Source organism: Lissotriton helveticus, chromosome 2_1 (assembly GCF_964261635.1).
Source record: "Lissotriton helveticus chromosome 2_1, aLisHel1.1, whole genome shotgun sequence".
Classification (NCBI taxonomy): Eukaryota; Metazoa; Chordata; class Amphibia; order Caudata; family Salamandridae; genus Lissotriton; species Lissotriton helveticus.
In genome coordinates this window covers 1,022,485,028-1,022,504,806 of record NC_136059.1, presented here as the reverse complement: position 1 = coordinate 1,022,504,806, position 19,779 = coordinate 1,022,485,028, and the positions used below count along the sequence as shown (strand labels likewise).

Sequence of the window (19,779 nt, the reverse complement as noted above, 5' to 3'; positions counted from 1 at the left end):
AATTGGAATGTTGTTGATGCTTTTTAGATGATTTATAATATATTTATGTTTGACAAATAAATCAATTTTGGTAATATAGGTCCCTCGGGTCACTGCACTTTGTGCCCCAAGTTTTGTGCAGATGGATTTTTTACCTCATGAAGAAACAGTTGCCTAGGATTTTTGTACATTTCAGCTAATTGTCCCTGCCTGAGTAACTTTATTTGTTAGCAGGGGCACCCCTTATATTTGCATTAGATTACGTTGTTTCCCAGTCCGGCCCTGCAGTTGTCCATGGATGTCCTTTGTGACATGTGTAACTTAATTGGACGTACCTCCGATCTTGGCATTATAGGCGATTCCTACGGTGCAGTGCGAGTTGTTTGCGGAAGCTGCAACTTCTCCAGCACAACGGGTTCCATGCCTGGAGAGAGAAAACAGACAATGAATAGTTTAGAGAAATAAGGTAGTGTTCAGAGCCTGCGTCCCACTGAGTGTAATTGTCTTTTATCTAATGTACCAACAGTTTCCATTTTTAACATGCTCAAATGATAGAAGGGGGTGATCAGGAAAATACATTATGGAATATGAAACCAACTCATGATGTTTTTTAATCCACAGTCAGTTCAAGTGCAGTATGATATATATATGTATATATATATATGTATATTCACATTTTTTTATTGAGATCCAGGTGTAACAGTATCCTACATACAAGTTAAATTGAACTTTTCATATAAGTAATAAATACCATTTTTTTCCCTGCACATATATCATTCTATAAATACAATAAATACGATAAACAAAGTTAATACTCATGACGTCACCTCTCGTAAACCAAACTATCGTTAAGAATGCAGTTGCCTTAATATCCCATAAAGAGAAGAACTATATCCCAAAAATCTCCCGAGTCGCGTTATGGGACACCACAATTCTTTTAATCCATTTTCACACTGCACCTGTTTCTACCGGTTGGAAATATTCTCACCAAAGATTCTCAGATTTCCTTATTCTCCCAGTGCGAATTGCATATTGTTGCTTGCTTACTCTAACCCGCCTCATTTTTTGTAGCCAATCCTTCCATGAGGGAATTATCTGGTTTCGGCAATTTTGGAGTAGAAGGGATCGGGCAACCGCTGTTGTGATGTATACTAATTTTACACATTTAGTAGAGAGTCCCACTCCAGGGTCGTACCCCAGGACTGTCATCCAGATAGCTAGAGCCACATTAACTTTGCCAACATTAACCAGATACTGACATATTTCGGTCCAAAATCCCTGTATAAATGAGCACTGGCTAATCATATGAGTCCAGTTTGCCGGGGAGTGTATCAGGCAACAGACACAAATACCTGGGACAGTGCGGTTAATACGGATTAAAAAGGCTGGGGTTCTATATAAAAGCCAGTTTGAAAAGAAGAGCATCTGTCGCCAATTGGACCCTCTTAAAACTGAAAAATTCAATATATTGACCTCTTACAAGATTATTTCGGTCATATCGAGACTTGTTTTACTACCATTTTTTAACCACCTTTTGGGTGGACTCCGGGCCCATACAATGGGAGAGGATTCTCTTCCATTCCCCTGGCCGTTTCGAAGCCACGCTACTACTTAGGGCTAATATCACCTCCTTAGTAAGAAGGATATCCTCTTGTGTACACTGTTTTACTTCGCATACATTTTGCCATCAATCTCCCCTGAGGAAATCCACTACTGTCCGATAACCCGCTCGCCCCACCTTTAAACTATTTCCGGGGCTAGCCTGGTCTCTAAACCTGTAGCAACCGCCTCCAGGCCTCAAGTACCTGAGGGATGGAATATTTACTGTACAAATCCCTTCGTTTCATGATGAGCCACTTCTGGCTCTTATACCGTACTTTTTACAGGCAGTTTGGTTATTTTTAATACATCCAAAATTTTAAATTCCTTAAAAATCAACTGCATAAAATTATTTACGAAAAGACCTCTAAGAGCCTTTGATTTAAATCTAAATAAATATTGTGCAAAGTTGGCATTATAATAATCTCTAAGATTAGGAAGGGCCAATCCGCCGTTCTCACAAGTATCATGTAAAGTGCTATTCTATGTGCTTTTTTTGCCAGATAAAAGATGAGAACACAGACTCAACCTTTTAAAAAACAGAGGTTGCTAATACTCATGGAATGGCAGAAAATACGAAATTGAAAAGAGGGAGGACCGACATTTTGATTTGGGAGACTCTCCCTAGAGTCTCTAGAAAATAACCGTTGTATCTTCGTGAGAAAAGGAACAAAATTAAGATTGAACAAATCCTCGATTCTTGAAGAGAACTTTACGCCTAAATATCTCTTTTGGAGGGAATTAAAATAGATTGTGATATGATAAGGAATTAAATATTTAATTTACATTTCATTTTCCATCGTGTTTTAGGTATTTACCTGATTATCCATTTATCTTGCCCACACAGGCAAAATTGCCCTGAATAGGTCTCAAAATGGCACGTTAGGCACTGCACATAATAAATTGATTGATTGATTGATTATAATGCTTATGTAGCGCATACTGTCACCCTACGAGTATCCTGGCGCTTCAGACTAGGAAGAATTGACCAGAATGGAATAGGTCAGAGCAGAAAGACAGGGAGACAGGAGGTTAAACCCTAGGAAAGAGTCAGGTTTTTGGACTCCTACGAAACTCTATCAGAGAATCAGTTTGTCGGAGGTTCAGGGGTAATTCGTTCCATAGGCGGGCACCAGCCACATTAAATGCCCTCCCTCCCAACTTGGAGCGTTTGAACCTGGGAACCGTCAATAGACTGGCGCTGGAGGAGCGAAGCTGCCTCTTAGGCTGGTACCATGTAAACTTTTCCTGCAGTGGGACTGGACCCACCTCGTGCACCGCTCTGAATACCAGGCAGAGAGACTTAAAGTGGACCTGTTCCTTGATAGGCAGCCAGTGTAGATCTCTCAGGGCCAAGGTGGTAGATAAGCACCGCTGTCTATTAAGCACCAGTTTTGTTGCTTCACACTGGACTCTCTACAATCCCTGGATGATATACTGTGAAGCCCCCAAATACAGAGAATTGCAGCAGTCCAGCCTGTTTATCACTGAGCTTCTTACCACCAATGAGCGTGACTCTTTTGGTAGTAGCGGGAGTTTTTTACGTAACATGCGCATTAAGGAGAAGCATACACTGGCGGTCTTGTTTGCCTGTGACTCCATCTGAAGGTTATAGTCAATCAGAACCCCCAGATTGCGTACCTTACTAACCGGCACTAGTGGTTCCTCCTCAGAAGTAAGTTTAAACTCAAATGGTAGGGGTTTAGGCATCCTGAAAGAGGAGCAGTACACCACCTCAGTCTTCCCGCTGTCAAATTGTAGGGAATTTCTTCTGAGCCAGTCAGCCGTCCGACGCATACATTGCTGGAACACGTCCAGAGATATTGCATGTTCACCTTCTAGGGAAAATGCCAATTGTGTATCGTCGGCATAATTGACTATGCTGACTCCAAAGGACTTAATAATGGGGAGCAGGGGCTGCAGATATACATTAAAAAGAATAGGACTAATCGCAGAACCCTGTGGCATCCCATTGACTACCGGGGATTTACTAGAGGAAAATGGTGCTAAGGTTACTACCTGCTGTCTTCCTGCTAGATAGGACTGAAGCCATTGCAGGGCCTGTCCTTTCACTCCTAACTTCTTAAGTCTCTCCACTAAGATGGGATGGCTCACCGTGTCGAATGCGGCCCACATATTGAGAAGCACTAAGACAGTGGCATTCCCGTTGTCGGCTCGCATGCGCAGATTATCCAGCATGGTGACAAGAGCCATCTCAGTCCCATGGCCTGGGCAAAACCCAAATTGGTCTCTACCAAGCAGGTGATTATCCTTCAGAAAGCACGATAGTATCCTACTAACTGCTTTTTCCAAGATTTTAACCGGATATGGCAGGAGAGAGATGGGCCTAAAACTTGCCGGAATTGACGGGTCCAGGGAGGGCTTTATAATCAATGGAGTCACCACCGCCTGTTTCCAGCATTCCGGGACAATTCCTTCTTCTAGAGATTGATTACAAATCTGCCTCAACCAGGCAAAGGTTTCTCGACCAAATGACTTCCAGGTTTTATGAGGGAGGGGGTCAAGGGGAGAGCCCGAGGTCACACTGTGCGCCAGGCTGTTAAAAGCAGCATCAGTGAGGGTCTGAAAGTTATCCAAGGTTGTTAGCTGTTGTGGATCTTCATCCATCAGTTGTTCTAAATTGTCTTGACCATCATTATTATTAAGATGGAGAGTACCAACAATTTTGGCAATCTTGTCCTGGAAGTAAAAGGCAATCTCATCACAGTTTTTGTGATGCTGCCACTTTATTATTCAGACAAGTAGGGGAGGAAAGGTCCTTAACGATATTAAAGAGCTTTTGTCCCATTTGGCGCTTGTATAATCGAGGTGGCGTAGAAGTCTGCCTTAGACTTAAGAATGAGTTCTTTGTATTTCAGTTGTACTAATCTGAGGTCTTTTTTATCTTCCTCAGTGTAGCTCTTTCTCCACTTCCTTTCCGCCTTCTTGCGGAGCATGCACAGCTGTTTCAGATCTTCATTATACCAGGGAGCCATGGTTTTGTTCCTATTTTTAGCTTCTTTATTGGGATTACCTGATCCAAAATGTCAGTTATATAGCTAGTGTATATTTTATAATTTTCTTCTACCGTCACCGTGGGAATGAAATAATTGGTCTCTGGGGCAGATATATGGGTTCTAATCTGGTCTAATTTTGCCCATTCCCTGCCTCTCCTATAGGTCCTTTGCTGACTGGTGCCATCCTTTGGGCATGGTAGCCTAATATTAAAATGAATTAGATGATGGTCAGTGCAATTCTGAGGAATTATGTTTAATACCTTAGTAGTAGATTGATTGGATAACAGTAAGTCAAGAATATGCCCCCCTAGATGAGTGGAATGTTCAACCAACTGTGAAAGATTAAGATATGCGCATGAGTGCCTCAAATCTATCAGATGGCTGCTAAAATTCCCATCCTCCGTGAGATTAAAATCTCATAGTATAATCATTCTGGAGTGTGCCAGGGTTAAATTGGTGATAATGTCCAGGAGATGTTGGTATTGCGTAGTACAACCTGGGGGCCTATAGCACAGCAATCCTATAAGTAGGCTACCTCTGGGTGCCTGCAGCGAAAAACCCATAAGTTCTATCCCCGCCACTTCATCTGTCAATAAAGATGTGAAATTCAGCTCCTCCTTGAAAATCACACCCACCCCTCCATCTCTGCCCGTAACTCTAGGCTTATGAAGGATTTTATATCCATTAGGACAAGCAAGCCCTATTTCCACCACCGACTCAGCAGTGGTCCATGTCTCTGTCAAGAACAATGCATCCAGCCTCAAATCTTCGATCAGGCTTGAGGCCTCCGCATAGTGCTTAACAAGTGACCGGCTGTTAATCAGTCCGCATAGGAGGGTCTTTTCCACAGTTCTCGCAAGAGCTGTAGGGTGGATGGCATTACAATTTATCTTACCAAGACTCATAACCTGTTCCCTCAATAGGTCAGGCGCCCTTGGTCACCATCAAAACGGGCAGCATGACTGGCGCAGACGGGCTTGCCTCTGGCGCGCCCACTGCGCGCTTGCATTTCCCTGCTCAAATATGCAGGCCTATGAACACTGCCCAGCCCCTAGAGCGCCTCCCAAAATGGCGCAGAGAAATGACAGTATGCCTGATCCTCCCTCACCCAAGATGGCTCTACTAATGGAAGATCGAGTGTTTTAACCCCGCTCGAACAGCGGATGAAGAGAAGTAGTTTGTAGGTCTCGCCTATTCTAGTTTTTAGGTCTCGCCTATTCTATCCCATAGGGATTGATAGGCGAGATTATAGTAAGTGGTCCGAAAAGTCTACCTAGCTGCGGATCGCGTACAGTTCATGTGAGCCAGGCGCGTGCACATCGCACACCCACACTATTGCCAGCCACATCCCACACCATTTGTCTGAGCCTCGGCATCAGACTTCAAAGGAAGCCGCTCCCTCGCACCCCTCATCAGACTTCAAAGGAAGCCGCTCCAATGCCACGCAATGCCGAGAGCTTGTTGTAATTGAACACTGGCTGTTCCTTCTTGAAGACAGCTTTCCCCTGATCTCCGGCCACTTCCTTTCCTCAAACCACCACAGACTTTCTAATGGAAAATCTTCTGAGACGTGTCAATAGTGCAAGCTGTTGTTTACCCTGAGCCTTGCAAATATCACAAATTCCGAGAAACTTTCATTTACTCTTTTGCTCTCACTCTAGCGCCCCCACGCCCCCACTCTACCGCCCCCATGCCCCCACTCTACCGCCCTCCCTCACTCTACCGCCCTCCCTCACTCTACCGCCCTCCCTCACTCTACCGCCCTCCCTCACTCAATCCATCCATCGCCCTCCCTCACTCAATCCATCCATCGCCCTCCCTCACTCAATCCATCCATCGCCCTCCCTCACTCTATCGCCCTCCCTCACTCTCTATCGCCCTCCCTCACTCTCTATCGCCCTCCCTCACTCTACCGCCCTCCCTCACTCTACCGCCCTCCCTCACTCTACCGCCCTCCCTCACTCTACCGCCCTCCCTCACTCTACCGCCCTCCCTCACTCTACCGCCCTCCCTCACTCTACCGCCCTCCCTCACTCTACCGCCCTCCCTCACTCTCTATCGCCCTCCCTCACTCTCTATCGCCCTCCCTCACTCTACCGCCCTCCCTCACTCTACCGCCCTCCCTCACTCTACCGCCCTCCCTCACTCTACCGCCCTCCCTCACTCTACCGCCCTCCCTCACTCTACCGCCCTCCCTCACTCTACCGCCCTCCCTCACTCTACCGCCCTCCCTCACTCTACCGCCCTCCCTCACTCTACCGCCCTCCCTCACTCAATCCATCCATCGCCCTCCCTCACTCTAGCACCCTCCCTCCCTATCGCCCTCCCTCATTCTATCTATCGCCCTCCCTCATTCTATCTATCGCCCTCCCTCATTCTATCTATCGCCCTCCCTCATTCTATCTATCGCCCTCCCTCACTCTATCTATCGCCCTCCCTCACTCTATCTATCGCCCTCCCTCACTCTATCTATCGCCCTCCCTCACTCTATCGCCCTCCCTCACTCTATCGCCCTCCCTCACTCTATCGCCCTCCCTCACTCTTTCGCCCTCCCTCACTCTATCGCCCTCCCTCACTCTATCGCCCTCCCTCACTCTATCGCCCTCCCTCACTCTTTCGCCCTCCCTCACTCTTTCGCCCTCCCTCACTCTTTCGCCCTCCCTCACTCTAGCGCCCTCCCTCACTCTAGCGCCCTCCCTCACTCTAGCGCCCTCCCTCACTCTAGCGCCCTCCCTCACTCTAGCGCCCTCCCTCCCTCCATCTATCGCCCTCCATCCCTCCATCTATCGCCCTCCCTCCATCTATCGCCCTCCCTCCATCTATCGCCCTCCCTCCATCTATCGCCCTCCCTCCATCTATCGCCCTCCCTCCATCTATCTATCACACTCACTCTATCTATCGCATCACCACAGCATCACTCAGCACCACCACAGCATCACTCAGGGGCACAGCAACATCACTATGCGCTACTACAGCATCACTGAATGCCACAGCATCACTCGTCGCCACCATAACATCACTCAGTGCCACCACAGCATCAATCTGTGCAACCATTCAACAACAACAGGTTCAAATATGTTCTCTCAATGTTTCAAGCTTTATTACAAATGTCACAAAAAGATGTTAATATTTCATTTCTTTTCTTGCATTTTCGTCACAATAAAATACACTGAACATAATCTTCACAAAAGTTATTTACAAATGTTTAAGCTATTGCCATTATAAATTACAATAACTTTTATTTAAGTATTAATTATTTAAAAACATTAAAAGCCATTGTTATTTGTAATATAAATACATCTAAGTCACATAAATACAGCATATATTGCATTACAAATGCTATAGGTGTCACATTTGCCAAAGTTAAAACTATTGGAATTGTAAATGACAAAGCTATTAATTTAGCTATTTTCAAAACCAACACAAATACAAAATTTGTCATTTACAATACCAATAGCTCAACCTTTCCTAATGCGAGACCTATTGCATTGCAAATGCTTGTTTTATTGTGCGGGTAAGTGGCTTTGCGTAACAACAAGTCAATCAAGCATACACATCTAGAATTTAAAAAATAGTGAGCAGACAGCTCGCGACGATTTTAAAAAGTGTACAAGTCCCTGCAATTCTTTCTACTCATCCAGCGTGACCGCGGTACAATTCTGTAGTCTTGGGGCAGCGCGCTTGCACTTCCCTGCTTAAATATGCAGGCCTATGAACACTGCCCAGCCCCTAGAGCACCTCCCAAAATGGCGCTGAGAAATGGCAGTATCCCTGATCCTCCCTCACCCAAGATGGCGCTACTAATGGAAGATCGAGTGTTTTAACCCCGCCCGTCAGCAGGTGAAGCGAAGTAGTTTTATACATACTGCTAGTGACCCTAAACTGAACTCACGCAAACATCTATTATTAAATAAAGGCATTTCTTACATTAATGACAGCAAGAAAGCCGTTGAGTATTTCAAGTTGTTGCTTCCATTACACTTGAGATCTTCAACCTTTTTTTTTGCTCGGAGTCCATGACCCTCACCTCCCCGGAAATATTTTAATGTCAGGCCCCTCCAAAGCTTTAGGGCAAAACATGGTGAGTGCCAAGTCTAAGCGCACGTGGCAGGGCTTTTGAGAATTTCAGGAAGACTTTTTTTGTAATCTGCACTAAATCTGAGAATTGCAAAAGAACAAATTTGTCAAACAAAAACAGAAATTGACCAAAACACAACACCACACAATTAGAGTGTTAGGAGCGCCTCACACTTCCGGGCCCAAATGCTACTGTGCCTGCTGCACTAATGATAGCTGCAGTCTTGAGTAGCAGGCTGTCTTCTCTACCTCTTTCACCCCTTTTCCACCCTGCCTGGCCATCACACCAATCGTGACTCTCTGTCCCTTTTAGAAAGCAGCTGTGCAGCATGGTTTTAGGTCAAGAAAAAAAGGCGCTATATAGTGGCCAGGGTTGACAGCGCTATGATGCGGTCAACACTGGCCACAATATAGCACCTTTGTTTTAAAGCCATGTTGCACAGCAGCCCGGGCTGCTGTGAAATATGACAAAAAAAGAGGGCGGGTTAAGAAACACAGGGGGGCAGGTAGAGAAAGCAGCAATAATGGACAGCAGGGCAGGGGAAGTCATGGGGAGAAGAAATGGTACCTCAATCATGTCGGAGCACTAGACGGGCACTGATTACGTTGAATTAATCTGTGCTTGGCCTGTGCTCCATGCTCAATTGAAAGGTAGGGAGGCGAGGCTGGGCTGCGGTGGCCAATTAGGAGGCTGCAAAGCAGAGAGACGCTCATGCCAACAAATTGAAAGCAATGGGCGTGCTTCCAGGCCCTTTATTGTAAACAATAGCGTCTTGAAAGCATGAGCACATGCAGCGCACACAATGTTGCAGGCTTGACCTCAAAACGTGGTTGCACATGGTGCTCCCACTTTGAATCTTTGTGTAATAAAAAAAAAACATAGCACTGGCAAAGCTAATAGGTCTCGACAATTCAAGCGCTATTGGCCTTGTCAATGACAATGTCTTTTAGCCATGTGTTTTGGAGTGGAGTGGATGGATGCAGTGTGAAGTGGAATTATGTGGGTTGGATTGGAAATATTTATTGTGGAATTGTGTGGCGTAGAATTGTGTGGCGCTGAGTGGGGATATGTGTAGTGGAATTACATGGCATGTGTGCAGTGGAAATATGTGGACAGTAATTATGTGGTATTGAGTTTACTGGAATTATGTGGAGTGGTGTTATGCGTTATGGAGTGTAATTATTTGAAGTGGTATTGTGTGTTGTAGCATTGTGTGTTGTGGAATGTAGTGGAGTGGAATTGTGTGGTGGTGTTAATAATTGTAGCATGATGTGGGATTCTGTAGTGTGGACTGGATGTATGTAGTGTGTCTTGGAATTGTATTGGGGATTGGAATTATGGTGTGGAATGGAAATATATGGAGCTGAATTGTGTGGTGTGGAACTGTGTGGCACAGTGAAATTATGTTGAGGGGAAATATGTGGTATGTGTGAAGTGTATTTATGTGGATTGTTGCTATGTGGCATAGAGTGGATTTATATGGGGTGTAGCTATGTGTTATAGAGTAGAGTGTAATCATGTGGAGTTAAAACGCATTTAAAAAGGCTATAAATTCAAAGAAATTGACCAGCAGTGTCCAAATCTTGTACGCTTGTCACAATCTCAATACACACTTTCATACCGTTTTACAGAATCGCGAGACCAGCTGTAGAATGGTGTGCTGTACAAGCCGGCACCTGCCCTCTTCAATCTATTGGGACACTGCTCTTAAAGGGGGGAGAATGCTGAGCTGTACCGGAGGAGACTGATGTAACGGTTTGTAACGGTTTGTTGTGAAAGGCGTGGGGTTTCTTTCTGGTCGAGGGGAGGTTCAGTGCCACTTGTCACCGTAGAACCCTCATGGCCAGTGTTGTGATTGTGAGTTTGGCTTTACAGGGAACGATGGACAGCAATTAAGGCCTGCTAAGCCCCTCCTTAAAAAGGCCTCACTTGATCCTAGGATCCTTAAAAACTTTCGGCCTATCTCACTACTCCCAGCCCCCGCAAAAATGCTAGAGGCCCATTTAAACCACCACCTGAGTGCCTTCCTGGAGAGCTCCAGCCTTCTCGATCCCTCTCAGCACGGCTTTCGCAGGTCTCACAGTACGGAGTCCGCCCTGTCGTCACCAATAACATCCGTGCAAAGGTCGACAGTGGCCAGGCTACACTTCTGGTCCTGCTCGACCTTACTGCCACTTTCGACACCCTATCCCCCTCCATCTTAGTCGAACGGCTCAAGGGGTTAGGAGTGGACGGACCTGCACTCAGTCTTTTAAAATCTTTCCTGGAGGGCCGTGCACAAAGGGTCAAGCTGGGTGACTTTCTCTCCCCAGCCAAGCCTGTGCAGTGCGGGGTGCCTCAGGGTTCGTCCCTGAGCCCCACGCTTTTCAACATTTATGTTACACCTCTTGCCAGGCTTGTAGGATCATTTGGGCTGGAAGTTCTCTCCTATGCTGACGACACTCAGATTATGGTCTCCCTCTTGCAAACGGTTGAAACTACATCTCGTAACTTCAGGAATTGCATGGAATCGGTTGCAAATTGGATGGTGAGGAATTCCCTTAAATTGAATGGGGAAAAAACGGAGGTGTTGGTTTTTGGAGGCAAGGAGGAGATTTGGTCAATGAACTGGTGGCCTTCTTCTTTAGGAACCTGTCCACTGCCCTCTCAATCGTCCCGGAACCTAGGTGTTATCTTTGATACCAAACTCTCCTTCCATAAACAAGTCAGCAGAACGACCGCCACCTGTTGTGGTGTTCTTAGAACCTTGAGGAGATTAGCTCATTATCTTTCCACCGATGCCCGTAAACTAGTTACGACGGCCCTAATCTCCTCAAGGCTAGACTACTGTAACTCGCTGTACCTGGGAATTAACAAATCCCAGATACAGCGCTTGCAAACAGTTCAAAACGCTGCTGCTCGGTTTCTCACTGTTGCCCCAAAAATCGCCTCTGCCACCCCTATTAGGAAGGACCTTCATTGGCTTCCCATCCAGGCCAGAATAGAGTTCAAGGTCTTATGTCTCACCCATCGTGCCTTGGGTCTGAAGACATCAAACCTCTGGTAATTCCGTATGTCCCCGGCAGGGCCCTTTGGTCAGCCAATAAACACCTTCTGCTTGTCCCTAAAACCAGCAAAGCCAGATGGGGCGACAGAGCCTTCAGCTCTTGTGCTCCTAAAATTTGGAATACCCTTCCGGCTGAGATCAAGGAACTCACCTCCCACCCCCTTTTCCGAAAGGCCTTGAAAACCTGGCTCTTCAGGCAGGCCTACAACTGACCTTCCCTCCCGTCTCTCACCTAACAGCTCTTTATTCCATCTCTAGCGCCTTGACGCCCCTGGGCAAAGTAGCGCTCTATAAATTCTTCCTCAACTCAACTATCGTTCATTGCATGCGCTTGCCGACAGTCCCTAGCAAAAAATGGCACAACAGGGAAGAGGCACGTGTTCGGATGGAGGGAAGGTTTCACAGACAACAGTTCATGCTGTAAATTATTAAAATAAAACCGTCACTGCAGTTGGCTGACAATCAGGGAAAAATGGCTAATTGCAAGTTTAAACAAGACGGCAGGAATGGCTAATTTAGTTTAGTGCTCTGAAGCTACAGAAGCACTTTACAAGAGCACAAGCAAAGCCCAAAACTTCAGTGTCAAGTTTCACAAAGACCAGCTTAGGCGTTGCTTGGCAGCCATTAAAGCAGCATATTTTGGGAAGATGGTGGCTCGGATTAGCCAGCTCAGTGTCAACATTTGATACAGCACATAATCCATCTGATTTCAGAAGTCAAAATAAATAAATAAGACTTGAATCAAATGCCATCAGCTTATATAATAGGCAGGACAGCTAGCGCCTTCGCTGCCCGCTGATGGTAAATCTATTCAGATGAAAAATAATTCCTCAAATTCTTGCATAATAATGCTCTATGTCACTATTAATGATGCTTGCTGAAACCCAGCTCCTGGCTTCTGAATTCAGATCTAATGGCTAATCACTCCGGATCCCACTTGCGCTGGCTTACCCAGTGGAGAACCAGATATCCGGTTCCCAGACAAATAACTGGGGAGAGGGGCTCATAACAGCAGAAGCTGTAGCTACCATGGTTAGAGATGGTAGAGCAAACAGCACGCACAAAGCTCTGATAGTGTTTGCAATGGAGATCAATGCAACACACATCACATAAAATAGGACTTGCTCAAGGTGATAGTTTTAAAACTTTTTTTAAAAAAAGTTCGAAGAGCCCTTTCAGTCAAAGGTTCAGAACAGGAGGAGAGAACGCGGTGTTAGGCCAGAGCTGCAGAACATGGAGCTGGAAAACCAGGTCTAAGTCTAGGCCTTGGCACAACATCCTGTGATCTTCGACAAATCACTAAATTTCCCTGTTACTACAAAAATGAACATGTTCTTGTGTAAAGTAACAGGTGCTTATGCAAAGTACTCTAATAATGCATTCAAGTTGCCTATTAGGTCTGCACAAGCGCTACAAGAGCAAGAAGGTCCGTCCAGTATAGATTTGCAGACATGGCTGTGTTGATAGCAAAACGTGCCATCACAATGAGGTGGAAATCTGCTTCACCTCCTAAACCACTTTCTTGGCATACAAAAATGACCCGATGGGGAACTGCAGAGTGCGTCTATTAGGCAAGAAGAATCTCGAGGACTGCGTAGGATTCCTATCTCTATGGAATCGGATCAAAATGTTGGAAGCATTTGAAGCTATAGATTCATTAACTCCCCCCGACATCTCCGGTCGAGTCCATTCTGGCCACAGCCCCACATCTTCATTAGTAAATCTGACCGACCCTGTATAATGCCATATCACTGTCTTATTATTACTAATGCCTAGGAGTATATAAATGAGTGTGCTTTGTATATATTTGGTTTTAATCTAGTGTATGGAATATTTTGGTATGTTAATGTATAAAATAGTGGGCCAGAGAACCGGGGGGAGAGGGGGAGTTTCAATCTTTCTTAGCATTGTAGTTTATAGATAATTAGATAAGCACAAGTGTTCTAATATTTGGCAGTTATCATATATGAGTGACCTGAACGTTTTTTCTTCTTTAGAATCAGACACTGTAATATTTGAAGTCATATCTGTGTGGGTCTGGCAACGCCCACACATTCCATTGGCCTTTGCATGTGGCTTTCAATAATGAAAGCACGCAATTGGCCAAAATGACGGGTGCATGTCCCGCTTTTTCTCTAAATGTTCACTCCCCTGACGTTTGGGTCTTGGGATCAAGCAGCGGCACACAGGGTGCCAGCTGCATTCCTGGATCATGTTACTAATTAACACAGCGCGGTCGCTTTCACTTCTGCAGCCGTGCTTGTTTTTCTTCAGCTCGGCTTCCCTATTTTTTTCTTCCGCAGGCCATGCCCTTCCTGGTTTACTTAGCGGCCCACACACAGCACTTCCAGGATGCTACTCTAAATAATTAATGGCGGGCGCTTCTCACGCACAATGCTTCCGGGAGGATGCCCTTACTGATTAATGGTGGGCACTTCTTGTTTTTGTTATACATGCTTTTACTCTTAATATTTATTTAAGCGGGCCATGTGCTTCCTGGTTTACATGGCAGCCCGCACACACCACTCCAGGGAGGCTGCCCTTAATGATTAATGGCAGGCGCTTCTTGTTTTTGCTATACGTGCTTTCACTTGTATTTCTGCAGGCCATGTGCTTCCTAGTTTACATGTCAGCCCGCACAATGACCCTGGACCACCACCGCCGGCGGCTGACTCGCAGTCGTGAGACAGACCCACCCGGATCAGGTAGATGGCGTTGGTTACCCCGCCAAATCCAAGTCGTTGCGGCCCGGCCATGCAGGGGGCCCACCTATTGCCACAACGCGGCTTGCCTAAGAGCTTCAACCAAAGAAGTGCCTGAAAGAGAGTGACACTGAGCCCGTACATTAATCTTAAGTTAACACTTGTGCTGTCAATGAAATGAAATGAAAATAATTTTTGTAAAGCGCACATAGCTGCCCTGAGGGCGTCCAGAAAATTAAGCATCAAAGTAGCAGTTTGCTTTTGAATTTCACAAAAATATGCAATGCTTGTTCCTTATTGAGGGGTGCTACAAGGATTACAAATTTGACTTGAGGATGCAAATGTTTTTCCACGCGTCCCACTGATGCTTATGAAAACCCCGATACCGGCGTAGTTACAGAAGAAATGCAGATAAACTTGTGACTCGTGTTCCTAGGCCAAGCCCATCCTTACCGCAACTCCTGCTTCATTTGTTTCACCTCCCTCCCCAGCCTCTCTCCCGCCCTGCATGCCTGTCCTCCCATTCCCCAGAAACCATTGTTATGTCGGCACTGCCACCAGTTTGGCGCCTAACTTTTAAATTGCATATTTAGATTTCCTGCTACCTCCCGCAGGAGCCATCAGCGCTTGATTGAAAATGCACTCTGCTCCCCCCTGAAACGCGAGATCACTCCTGCTCTCCTCCCCCTCCTCCTCCTCCCCCTCCTTTCGCTCTTCCCAGGAAGACTTTGTGCTGCTCAGAGAGCACCTCAGCAGGCATGGATCACTACTCTCTCACAAGCATGCAAACAGACTGGGCAGTCGGCTTGTAATAACCTTGGATTGTGCTTAGGACGCAGACTTGCCTGGCACCTTGTTCATGTAATGGGTACCACCCCTCTCTACTTTGCACACTCTATGGCTGACACCTTTCTCTCGACTTTGTGAACACAAAGTGCCTCGCATTGCCCCTCTCATGCCCCCTCCCCCAACGGTTCCATTGCACCAGACCAGTGCATAGTGAGTGCCTGCGAACAAATAAGACACACATTTCTAACTCCGTTTCTGCCCCTTCTCTGGCCCTCTTTCTGAGTGTCCATCTATGCGCCACAACTTGGTGTCCGGCACCTCTTTCCGCACCACATTCGCTCCATTCATATGCTCAAGAAGAGACAGTACCAATTCCTGCGTTTCTGTGGGTGCACTCTCTGTGCCTGGCACCCTTCCAAAAGCAACTTTAAGCATTTATGGGCTGCATCCCCCCCATCCCTCCATGTGACCATTCAGTGCCCGTCTTTCTCTAGGCCAGCAGTCTCTTTTGTCCAGCTATGAACACACTGCCTGCCACCCATATTACCTACCTCCACCGTCTCCCTCTGCATGCACACACAGCCTGGCACCTCTCGGTTCTCCGCCCTTTGACCTTGTGCGCTCACCCGCTCAGTATGTGGTAACCCCTTCCACATGCCCCTCTTGTTGGACCCACTGTTCGCTGGTACCCGCATTTCCTCCCCTAGGTCTCCGCGCATGCACACCATTCCTGGCACCTCTTTCGCACTCCATCCCTCTACATACACCGCTCTGTGAGCAGAAAGTGCCTGGCACCTCTCTCGATCTCCCTCCATACACTGTTTGTCTTCACCCTGTACCTGCTGTGTGTTTCTGTTGCTTTTTTGGTGTGCACTCAGTTTTGTTTCTCTGCACCTGAGTCAGTTTGTCTGTTCATGCCCAGTATCTGCGATGTTTGTATGGAGCCAAGTTTTTGTTTGTAACTGCCTATGTGCCCTCTGTATTTGTACTGCATGTTTGCTTGTGGCCTTAGACCACTGGTTAATAAGCCCTGAAGCAGTGTTACGCCCCCCACACCAGCCCCCCTCCAGAGACTTTCCTCTTTCCGTGTCACTTAGTTCAATATCCTCCATTTACAGCCTGGGATGGGGGCGAGGAATCTCCACCCGTCCCATAACCCATAAAGATGCTTTGAGTACAGCTATTGATCACAGGAAACTTGACAGATTTGAAGACACAAGATAAATAGTAACAGTATATGTTGTAGCACCCAGGGTAGTGTGCTGCATGGTGATACATTTACAAGGTCCCAAAGGGTAGACCTATCAGCTTTGCCAATGCGGGTCTACTTTCTTACCGCAAACCATTTTGCAAACAAAATTGAAAACTGACTCCCACAGTGGCATTCTGACTCTGCAAAACCATGCAGGAGAGGCAGTTATCTGTGCATGTGTGAAGTCTAATGTTCCATTTATGCCCACACTCCGGCAATGCAGACTCTGAAAGGGTCACAAATGAAAGTTTTTTTTTAGTTCTCGCTTTCGCAGCACGCATGCGCTGCCTAGAACGGCCTTTAGCCGTCGCTCTGCTCATTTTCAAGCACACACTCATGCTTGTGGTAGCATCCACCTTGCGGGAGCGAGCAGCGCTGCACATACTAATTGGTCACTGCTCGCTCCCACAAGGCGGATGCCACCACAAGCACGAGTGTGTGCTTGAAAACAGCTGCTGCCAAACGAGCGCGTGCACCACGCAGCTCGCATTTGGTGACTTTGTTTTCTTTTGCCTATCTCTTCTGCTTTAAAAAGGAGCAAGGATGTGGCCATGTGACAGAACCAAACAATGCGCCTTTCTTTAGGTCTGCCCCCCGCCCCCCCCGAATCAGTTTCCTTCATTTTGTGATCATTGCAAAGAAAGAAAGCAGGCTGCTTTTGCATGTGCGGCATCTTTCTTTCCATGGATAATTGTGGGAGTCGGAAAGGGGTTTGAGCTGTAAAACAAAACTGAAATATTATTGTGGTGTTTTTCAAAGATCTATAAATGGAAACTGGCCGACAGGATTCTGTGTTTTCTTTGTTGGCAAAAGGCAGCATGTATACCTCTCGAGTTCGCTGCATATTTGTGTAGATTTAACGGATTAAGAATGTCTGTAAAATGTTAACTGTTCAGTCTGGAGACAACTCGATTCTCTTTTTTTTTCTTTATCCGCATCATTGAAAAGCTCTGTTAACATTCAGACTTACGGTTTCATGTGGTCCAACCATGCCATTCTGATTCGTCCGAAAGCAGACCTCTGGGAGCTCTTATTTAAAACAAGCATTGGCACAGCCAATATGACTCGCCTTTGGGACCTGCTGCATAACTAAATACTTATAAGGTCCCAAAGGCGAGACCTATTGGCTATGCCAGCGCTTGTTTTTAGGGCTCGGGGCGGAGCTCCGAGATCCTATTGTAAAAGAAAAAAAAAAAAGTGTCTTTAGGGGCCTGGGCAGCAACATTCCTTAGTGCGCAAGTTTTTTTTATGTCATCTGCTTAGTGATTCGTCTTCGCTATGCAGTATTTTCAGTAGTCTTGACGCCAAAGGCCATATTTAATTTTCGTTGGCCATTGTTGTCATTTTCATGGCATTTTCTGTGTGGTTACGCGCACGGCAGACTATTAATCTTAATTAGGAGCTGTCAGAGTGCCCGTGTAATGCAATCCAGATGGTGGGAGCGCGTTCACCATTGCATTGCATGTATCAGGCGCGCGTGTAACATGTACCTTTCGCGCACGGCAGTCCATTAATTTTAATTAGGAGCTGTCAGGGTGCTCCTCCAAATGCAATCCAGATGGTGGGAGCGCGTTCACCATTCAGCATTGCATTGCTTGTATTATGAGGGCAGGAGGCCTTTTCTTTCTGTCAACATACTTTCCTCTGTGCATTTAAGTTACTAATTTCACATTCTTTGAAAAGTACACTTTTGTTGTCTTATGACTTATCTAAAATGTTAAAGAAACATTACATCGCCTATCCTGCAGTTAACATAAACTTGATAGCTGGCTTGAAACTTTATACATGTCTTTCACTATTTTTTATTAAGAATCTTTTGCAGTTTGCAAAGTTATTTGAGTAGCCTTGGGCAATGTGTCCCACTCAGCATCCACATGCCAACACAGAACAATAAATTGGCAGGGCAGGCATAATTCCGTATGCACCGTGTCATCTGATATGAGCACAGTAATCAATTAGTGGCTAACCTATGGTAGAACACTTGTGGTGGCTAGCCTTTTCAGAGCCATTCTGCACACAGGCTGCACTGACCCAACTCCAGGCATAAAGGCGGGCACCAGCATGCAGACATTAAGGGGCACATTTATGAAGGCCTTGCGCCGCCGGTGCGTCACTTTTTCCCATGTTAAAAATGACGCACCGGCGGCGCAAGGCCTTCATAAATCTTCCCCTAAGTTGACACATAATTTAAAATCCTTTGCCCTCCTCCCATCGTAGCATATTGCATAAAAAGGAAACCTCAACGCCTGTAAGAGCAGATTTACCTCAGTCATTAATTCATGTATACATTTTTTGTTTTATAAAGCAGGAAAATTCAACGTAGATTCAGGAAGTTTAGATCCATGCCATATTTTTAGGATAAGAACTTACTAAGTAAAACGTTTGCATTTATATCAGTTACATGTATATTTATACTATATGGATATTATCTAAATTTGACGTGTATCCGACTCCAAACTGATCTATAATGGCTTCCTCTGATATACATTAAATATATTAGAGTAGTGAGTAGTGAGTGCAGAGTAGTGAGTAGTGAGTGCAGAGTAGTGAGTAGTGAGTGCAGAGTAGTGAGTAGTGAGTAGTGAGTAGTGAGTAGTGAGTAGTGAGTAGTGTAGTGAGTAGAGTAGTGAGTAGAGAGTAGAGTAGTGAGTAGAGTAGTGAGTAGAGTAGTGAGTAGAGTAGTGAGTAGAGTAGTGAGTAGTGAGTTGAGTAGTGAGTAGAGTAGTGAGTAGAGTAGTGAGTAGAGTAGTGAGTAGAGTAGTGAGTAGAGTAGTGAGTAGAGTAGTGAGTAGAGTAGTGAGTAGAGTAGTGAGTAGAGTAGTGAGTAGAGTAGTGAGTAGAGTAGTGAGTAGAGTAGTGAGTAGAGTAGTGAGTAGAGTAGTGAGTAGAGTAGTGAGTAGTGAGTGCAGAGTAGTGAGTAGAGTAGTGAGTAGAGTAGTGAGTAGAGTAGTGAGTGCAGAGTAGTGAGTGCAGAGTAGTGAGTAGAGTAGTGAGTAGGACATCACAGGCAGCAGCTGTGCAAGCTTCTTACACTCACAAGGAGACCACAGGCAGCTGAGGTGCAATCTTCTCCCACTCACAAGAGCGACATCACAGGCAGCAGCAGTGCAAGCTTAGAGTAGTGAGTAGAGTAGTGAGTAGTGAGTAGTGAGTAGAGTAGTGAGTAGTGAGTAGAGTAGTGAGTAGAGTAGTGAGTAGAGTAGTGAGTAGAGTAGTGAGTAGTGAGTGCAGAGTAGAGTAGTGAGTAGAGTAGTGAGTGCAGAGTAGTGAGTGCAGAGTAGTGAGTAGAGTAGTGAGTAGAGTAGTGAGTAGAGTAG

The 19,779-nt window shown here is 45.8% G+C and overlaps 1 protein-coding gene across 4 annotated transcripts in view; it reads right to left on the bottom strand.

The window, feature by feature from the left end:
- Positions 1 to 19,779, bottom strand: part of PCSK5 (proprotein convertase subtilisin/kexin type 5) — a 1,700,773-nt gene that overhangs the window by 1,029,991 nt on the left and 651,003 nt on the right. For all 4 annotated transcript variants that reach the window (XR_013607101.1, XM_078675787.1, XM_078675788.1 and 1 more), the window contains exon 6: positions 315 to 403. Coding sequence is in view for 3 of the 4 variants with exons in the window: in XM_078675787.1 (XP_078531913.1) it covers positions 315 to 403 (89 nt within the window). In the remaining variant the exon portion in view is untranslated. The remainder of the gene's footprint in view (positions 1 to 314; positions 404 to 19,779) is intronic.